Here is an 8,091-nt window from a genome sequence, read left to right on the forward strand (position 1 = left end):
AAAGTAAATTACACTAACATTTTTAATTAAAAATATCAATATGGCTTTTTTTAAGCAACACAAAAATTGCGCTTGTTACACTGGCAGTTTCGATGACGTCACTGGCATGGTAGGACACGCAAAGGTGCATAGGCAACAGCTGCAGGTCCTAATACACAGACGAAAATGAGCACTTTTAACGGCATGGGTTACGCATTTGACCTGTGAGGGACAGTCCAGTAGTTTCTGACTACCACCACCACATGGAGGATCAGTTTCAGGCTCCACATAGCCTACAGCACAGGATCGTTTGGGGCGAAGTGACTGGTGTGGGTGTGTGAGCTGCCGGAGCATGGACACTGCACCGGAGTCAATCTGTTGCAGAGAACAACAGTCTCTGTTACAAAAAATGCACTTGAATAAATACCAAAAAGGCAGTCCATCTTAAATGATTTCTTGAACGCAATGGCCGATCATAAGCAGCACATATAACTGTGATTGGCTACATCACTCAACGCGATGTTAAAGCGTTGTTATAGAATGTTATGAATAGAAACTCTGGCTTGTAAATCGTTTCTATTTTGTTTTAGTTGTTCGTGTTGCTTTTCTGCAACAGATGAATAAAAATCTATTATTTTTTATTCAAAGATATTTCTAGTTTGCGGGAGCCCCGCGAATCGTTTTATTTATAACCCGCACACACAGAGTGAGTGCATAACCGCCCGCGCTCGCACTCGGAGTCTCGGCCATCAGATCTAGTGCCGCGCAGCACTCTATTGCGTTGGGAGTGCACGTCTCAAGGATAGTGTCGGGAAATATCGCTCGGGCAGAATAAGCTCTAGTTCACTCTTCCTACGCTAAGGAACCGAGAGTTGTCATCCAGTCTCTTTGCTAGAGAGAGAGAGAGAGAGAGAGAGAGAGAGAGAGAGAGAGAGAGAGAGAGAGAGAGAGAGAGAGAGAGAGAGAGAGAGACGAGGAAAACAAACAAGCATGCAAATGGAAATTATCGCGGCCGGAAAAATTATCGAGCAAATTTTTTTTATCGTGCGATTAATTAATTTATTGACTATCGCGACAGGCCTACTAAATAGTCTGTCACTAAAAAATGCTCACTACAGACTCGAAATCCAGGGGCTGTCGGAGGGCTAGACAGTTAAAGTCAGCTAGCCTTGACTTGAGGGCTGGTTTCCTTGTCAAAGGTAGCCTGTGAAAATGTATCGTAACCCCAGCTGCCTTAGCCCTATACAATTCATTACTACAGCCAGGGGCAATACAGTATGAACCCCAGTATGACTGTTTCCCCAGCCATGTCAGCTAGCCTCAGACTACATGCTATGGCTGCTCTGCTGGTGTTGGTTGGCAACGGAGTAGCCTACCATGCCAGTGACGTAGCCGAATGTTGAAATCCAACATGGCGGCGCCCATGTAACAAAAACAACATTTTCAACGTACAGTTTTATCCCTTTTAACAAATTCTGCCATTTTAATAATTGTACCAATGATAATAAATAAAATAGATCTGTTATATCACCGTTTTTCAAATTTCAGTTCAGTTCATCTTTAATATATTACTTGTGGGACTGGAAACGTAAGATCAAGTTGGGCACATTGCATTGTGGGATACACTATACCCAGCAGAGTTCTCCGTTGTATAATTTTGGATTATTTTTGGTGTACCGAATATTCAGGTGCTTTCTATAATCCACATACTGTGCACTGTACACATTATGAAGTATACATACATTATGAAGTATATGGGCATAGTTAATTCTCATTCAGTACATACATACCAACACCAAAAATTTGAAGCATATACAAACTTGTAGTTATGAAGAGTCATAGGAAGGTTTTTGACTTTAATTGTTTTCCATATGAAAAAAAAAAAAAAAAAAAGTTGTACAAAAGTAACATCAAATTTTACACGTTTAAAAAGTAATCAAAACGAGGAGTCTTTGATACAACAGAATCAGTATTAGACTACATTAATTGTGGCTATAAACAGCTTGGGGCTGAAGAAAACAAAAAAAAGAAAAGAAATGGAAGATACATTATGAATGTTACAGGAATAATCTGGAGAGCAATAAGAACAACGATACAAGAAAAAGAAAGTTTATTACACGATTGTTTGACTTTGCCACCTGATGTCTTGTTCGAGTTGCATGTGGGCAGCAGAACAATGAAACCAGAAGATCCTCGAACAAGATCCAGAGGACTCGTGACCGAGAGCGCAAAGACCACTAACATGACATCAAATAAAAATGAAAGCAAAGAGTGAAGACACATTTGGACGAAGGCCAGCCGAGAGGGAGGAGGATAAAATGGACAGATCATGAGTAAGTCTCCCTCACAGCAGACAGTGTCCTTCTCTTGCTGTCATTCTCACAGAACAGTCTCACTGTAATCACTCACACACAACCGGGCTTCCCGTGTACCATAATTACACAATCACACTCTCTCAAATGATCGTCCCCTGAACATATACATGAGAAAAAGTAAAAACACATGCAACTCCAGCATTTTATACTACAGATTATGATACAAAATAAGGCATTTCTGTGTATGTATTTGTGTATGAGCATGAGTTCATAATGAGCATGTGTGTCAGTGGAAACTGCAACCACATTTAATGTCATTTTTTGCCTTGTTTGTACAAAAGACTGCTATTGAACATAAATGGATAAGTCATTTTTAAAATATATATATTTATAATATATATATATATTTTTATCATATATATAAAAATTGATAGTGAAAAGCAGACGAGCTGTGAAAGTGGGCGTGATTTTGCTCACTCCATGACCTCACTGGCAGACACAGTGACCAACTGGAGTGGGAGGTCGGAGTTTGAAAGGAGGTCCTGGGTGCCAGCCTGTTGCAAATTGGTGAGGATAAGAGTGGCTCCACCCCCGGTGATGATGGTGTCCGAGGGGGTGGCAGCTTCTATCTGACCTGCCCCAGTGTTGGAGTTCAGCCCTTTTTTGTTCTGGTGAGTTTTAATGTGTTTGGCCAAATGGTCGCTGCGCATGAAACGTTTTGAGCACTCTGGACACACAAACTTCTTTTCTCCTGAAAAACAAAAATAAAACCGTAAAGCCATGTCTGATGTCAACGAGGAACCTCTAGAACTACTACTCAGCCTATTAACCAGAAGCAGTAAACAAAATTTACAGCAAGTGTTGGATCAATATAATGGGTCCAAAGAAAACATATGATGTATTTTCAGACCCTGCACAGTCCCTGATCTCTTCCAGTGAGCCCATACCTGTGTGTGTTCTGCGGTGACGCTGGAGTTCGTCGCTGCGGGTGAATCTCTTGCCACAGTAACTCCACGAGCAAATGAAGGGTCTCTCTCCTGAGTGCCAGCGCAAGTGAGCTCGGAGGTGAGACGTCTTACCGTACACCTTACCACACCCGGGGATATGACAAATGTGTTGTTTCTTCTTTCCCATACTTGAACCTCTGAAATTACACACAATTTTTAAAGTGTTGGAAAAAATTCAATAAAAATGTACACAACCAATGAATTTGGCTGTTAAAACAGAACTTGTGCTTCTGCATTGACATGTACATTACCTTCCTCCAGCCTCTTTGCAGTTGGGGCAAGTGCAGGCTACCCTACGTAGTCTTTTTCCCTCTTGGCCGGTCCCCTCCATATCCTCCTCAACCAACCGCACGCGCAGATGCGACAAATCATTGGTGTTCAGGGTGGAATTCGGCCAATCATCTGACTCTGGCTCCTCTTTAATTTGAATATCTGCAAAAACAGATAGGGTGAATCTTTTAAAACAGACTCCAAACCAACCAAGAACCTCCCCAAAATAAAACAACTGGGAGGTACACAATTTTTGAAAAAAGTAGTCAAGACCAACTTAATGACTTCAGTTATTTAATTCATTCATGGTTCCCACAACTTTGACCAATGAATTTCCATGACTTTTCTAGTCATTTATTGTTACTGAATAATGAATATAGAAAGATTCATAAATACACACAATTGTACTTGCAAAAATCTTTTTTAGTGAAAAATGATATTTTTAGAGATAAGCATTTTTTTTTTACATATTTATAAAAAAAAATAAAAAAAATCAGTCTGTGTATTCCTGCATACCTGTGTGGCTCTCCGTATTCTCATCTTGCTGGTACTGACCAACTGTGACTGTCTGAAGGTTAGGGATCTGCCCCACTGCGCCTGTGGCGCCACTCTGCCCGAGAGAGAGGGTCTGCACTGGTGCAAGGGTAATTTGGGAGGATGAGACCCCACCAGCAGACGGCAGCTGCAGATTCTGCAGGTTCTGAACTCCTTGAACCTGGAAGGTCTGCCACTGGATTTGGCCGGTCGGAGAGACAGTTTGAGCTTGGATCAGAAACGTTCCAGCATTCAATAGCTGCACGCTTTGTAGTGTCTGCGCTGCTCCATCCGCCGTCTGCGCTGATAAGAGCTGCACCACCTGTTCGCCACCAGACGTATGGTTATGCTGGATGTAAGACGGATCTTGCTGCCCGGCTGATACCGCAGTGGCTTGGGTGAGAACTCCAGTCCCGTCTATCGTCTCAGGAAGCGATGTTGTCGTGGAAGAGGTGGTAGTTGGCACAAAGGCATTAGCGTTAGCGTCATTGGCGTTAAGTGGCTCTGTGCATTTGCCGCTTTCACCCTGGTTATCACTGGTTGAGGTGGTGGGACCGGTCATGATGAGCTGGCCATCTGCAGTAATGCTTGTCGCTATGGTCTGAGCACCAGCCAATCCCAGAGACTCGAGATCCATGTTACTTAAGCTATTTATCGGCACCAATGTGATGTTGCCTGGCAGCCCCATCGGCACATTAGCGACAACCTGGCCCTGCGCGCCAAACCCTGAGCCGGCCAATGAGACGGTGGGTATCTGCTGCACGTGCCCACTTTGACTCAGTAGGCCCTGGAGGTCATTAGCATTGGTGGCGATGCCTTGTGTTCCATCCGGAAGGATAGTAATGTCAGTGCCAAGGGTGCTTCCGTCTGTGGATGCTGCATAGCTTAGTGACGCCCCATCCGCCCCCTGCAGCTGAGGGATGACCTGGTACTGCACCCCATTAGCACCGGTGCCATCTACCCCAGCAGTCACAAAAACAGACTGAGTCTGCCCTGCCATAGTCTGTAGTGGCACCACATATTGCCCGTTGCTGCCCAGAAGTCCTCCGCTGGGTACCTGCACTACTGATGGCTCATCTTTCACTGAGCTCACAGGCGTTAGAACCTCCCAGCGATCAGAGGAGCCCGTTAACTGGATGGTCGTGAGGTCTGTGGTCTGCTGGGGAGTGGAGATAATACTGTTAAATTAGCACTGACACTTCATGATGAATTTGACCATACACACAGACATTACACAACTTTTAGTCTAAAGGTCCATTCACACCAACGGACAACAACGTTTTGTTTATAATAAATGTGTGCTAGAGTTGCCTGACGCTTTAAATGCTTGATCTCATTAAGTCAAATGGATTCTAATTGGCTGTCAACGTTTTCATTCATCATTCTGAAAATTATTCCAATGATATCATTCCTCTGTGTCATTATTGTTATAGCTGTGGTGTGGACTTCACTATTCTCATAAAATTAGAGCGATTGTTAAAGCTCTATAGATATGCTTTTCATCCTTGGTGTTAATTCCATAAATATATGGAAATAAAAGTCTGTGTGAAAAAAAAAATCTATTAAAGTAATAAGCCTTAACTATAATCCCCCATGTTATAAAGAGGTTTATGCTGAAAATCCAATAGTATCAGACCTCAGAGAGGATAAAGTTAGTTTTCAAATAATACATTTAGCTTGAAAAGGAACATTTGACATTAAAGATAGTACTTAAACTCGCAATGAAATGCAAGTGGGCGACAGATCTTTTCTTCCGTATTGTGACGTACATCCAAATGTAATGGATGATCAAAAAAAAAAAATGTAGGGCAGGAACTTATTCTGTCCATCAGTTCTTGATTGGATTTTAACTCTCAGGCCCTGTTCACATCTGGTATTAAGATGTGTTTTGGTCAATCAGATCACAAGTGGACAATGCTAAACACATGCGTAAACGGGGTCTAAAGCGTTTTGAGCACATCCACTTTGACCACTTCTAGAGGTAGTCGAAAACGCATTTGACTGGATTGCTTTTGTGGTGTAGAGGCTTATGTGGTCGAATGCGTTCGAACAGCCACAAAAGACAAATCACTGATTTAAGGTATGTATTTTGGAAACTGCGCTAGCCAGATGGGATTTAAACATTGTCGGCCGAAGACCCAAGTTTGGTTTGAAGTTTTTAAAAAAACGTACTAAGAAGAATGTTCTCTCACCATTTCTGATTTCAAACTTGCAGCTATCAGAGCAAACAGTAAAGCTACTGCTCTGTTTTCCCTGTTGTCCCCGGTTGCATTCATATGTAAATTGCGTGAGATTATTTCATCTATTAGATTGAAAGATCTGCAAAAGCCCATACATTTACCCACCCATAGACACCTCCCCTCGAAGAAATCGCAACAGAAGTGGTTGAAAGTGGACAAAAGAGACGGATTAAAACACCAGGTGTAAATGGGAATGGGTCTCCCTTGTCTACTTGCGATCAACCAAAACAGATCTTAATACCAGGTGTAGGCCTTAACAGGGCCTGAGATGTGGGTGTTGAACTCAAATGGAGGTAAGATAAACAACATTGTAGGGGTGGGGTTTATGCAGACTAAATGATCCTGCATAAATCACTAGGGAGAAGTCTAACGTTTTCCCTGCAAGCTCAATTTATGACATTTTAATTAAACATTATAAAGACAAAACATAAAACCAAAAACAAACATGCACAGATTAATTGTTCAGAGTAAGAGCTATAACATGCTTTTAAATCATTTTGAATTTTCATTTCATGCTGCCTTTGATGTTTGAGGGTGTCATTCAGGACTTTGGTTCAGTTGTCTGTTTAATAGGAAACAATAACGTCTTTCAACGGCCGTGCATCTGTCATAAAAGGCAAATAAATGATTTAGTATATTCATAAGTCAAGTGCACATGACAAAAGGTGACAAAAAGCTTCTGTTTGCCAGGTCTGTACACGCAGCCGCTCCAGGGGGATTGGTGGAGCTGTGGAAGATATGTGACAGCCTGGGTAGGGGTGGAGGCTTTTCCCGGTGGAGGGGTCCTCCCCTATCGTGGGGGTGACCCGGGATCACCGCAGGTAAAGCGGGCAAGGCGACGGTGGCGAGTCTGTCCGACCCACAATGGGCGGGTTTAAATGGGTAAGAAAGTGGGTGGCCGTACAAAGCGAAGGCTCACAGGAAGTGTTCGACTTATCCCCTATATTTAAAACGTGTGAACTTCACCAAAACACCACAACACCCCGCAAGACAGCGCCGGGGAAGCGAGAAACCAACAGGGGAATTGCATACCTGGTCCTGGGCGCCGCTGGCTGGCTGCAGAAAGTCGCTCTGACTGCTGTCCACGTCCAAGGCAGCCATTTCCTGCTGTTTCGCTGGCTGTTCTGGGGCTACGGAGACACAGCGAGAGAAGGAAAAAAAACCTCAAAACAAATTCATGCTCAACGAACTCCCACCTCGAAAAGGCGGAGATTAGCCGCCAAACCGCCTGGAATTTAAACGAATCAGGAGGTTCTTTCTGCTTTCCCGTTGCCTGAGCAACAGTCTTTTCAAATGTTTACTTTGTTAAAGTGAGGCTAGCTGGCTAGCTGACGGTTAGCGTCGCTGCTGAGAAAGATTAAACACTGAGCTAGCTCACTTGGCTAATGGCTCTCCAAACTCACCGGCGGTGCTGTGCTTCGATCGGGCAAAGTGTTACGTACCAGTCATAGCGTGAAAAGGTAAAAAATCGGAGGTTTATCTGTTCATTTAAACTCCCAACATGATTGTTTTAATCAAAGGCGGGCTGTGATCGGAGATTCGGGTCGATTTTTTTTCTTATTTTTGATTGACGGTGCGGGAAACACAAAAGGTGGGGCTTCGGAGATTACCAGTGAAAATTGCGTCACGTAAACGGAAGACCCGCCTTTCTTCTACGACGTGATTGGCTGAGTGATTCGACCCCCTGGACACCGAATGGCCAAAGCTTTACGTCTGTCAATTTCACGGCACGAGCGTTTCCTGTTT

The 8,091-nt window shown here is 43.4% G+C and overlaps 1 protein-coding gene across 4 annotated transcripts; it reads right to left on the minus strand.

Moving 5' to 3' along the window:
* Window positions 1-1,821: 1,821 nt before the first annotated feature.
* Window positions 1,822-8,091, minus strand: sp3b (Sp3b transcription factor). Of its 4 annotated transcripts, none has more exons than XM_056267108.1 (6): window positions 7,788-8,091; window positions 7,378-7,475; window positions 4,088-5,261; window positions 3,553-3,733; window positions 3,242-3,438; window positions 1,822-3,045 (listed from the first exon to the last, which is right to left on the minus strand). In XM_056267108.1, the coding sequence occupies exons 1-6, from the start codon at window positions 7,792-7,794 to the stop codon at window positions 2,768-2,770; spliced, it is 1,935 nt and encodes a 644-aa protein (XP_056123083.1). In that variant the 5' UTR covers window positions 7,795-8,091; the 3' UTR covers window positions 1,822-2,767. The 4 variants fall into 4 exon arrangements, with proteins under 4 accessions (XP_056123083.1, XP_056123085.1, XP_056123082.1 ...); XM_056267110.1 differs by having other exon boundaries at window positions 7,749-8,090; XM_056267107.1 differs by having other exon boundaries at window positions 4,088-5,264; window positions 7,788-8,086.

The sequence above is a fragment of the Rhinichthys klamathensis genome, unplaced genomic scaffold, assembly GCF_029890125.1.
Source record: "Rhinichthys klamathensis goyatoka isolate OS25496 unplaced genomic scaffold, OSU_Roscu_1.1 h1tg000254l_1, whole genome shotgun sequence".
Taxonomy (NCBI): Eukaryota; Metazoa; Chordata; class Actinopteri; order Cypriniformes; family Leuciscidae; genus Rhinichthys; species Rhinichthys klamathensis.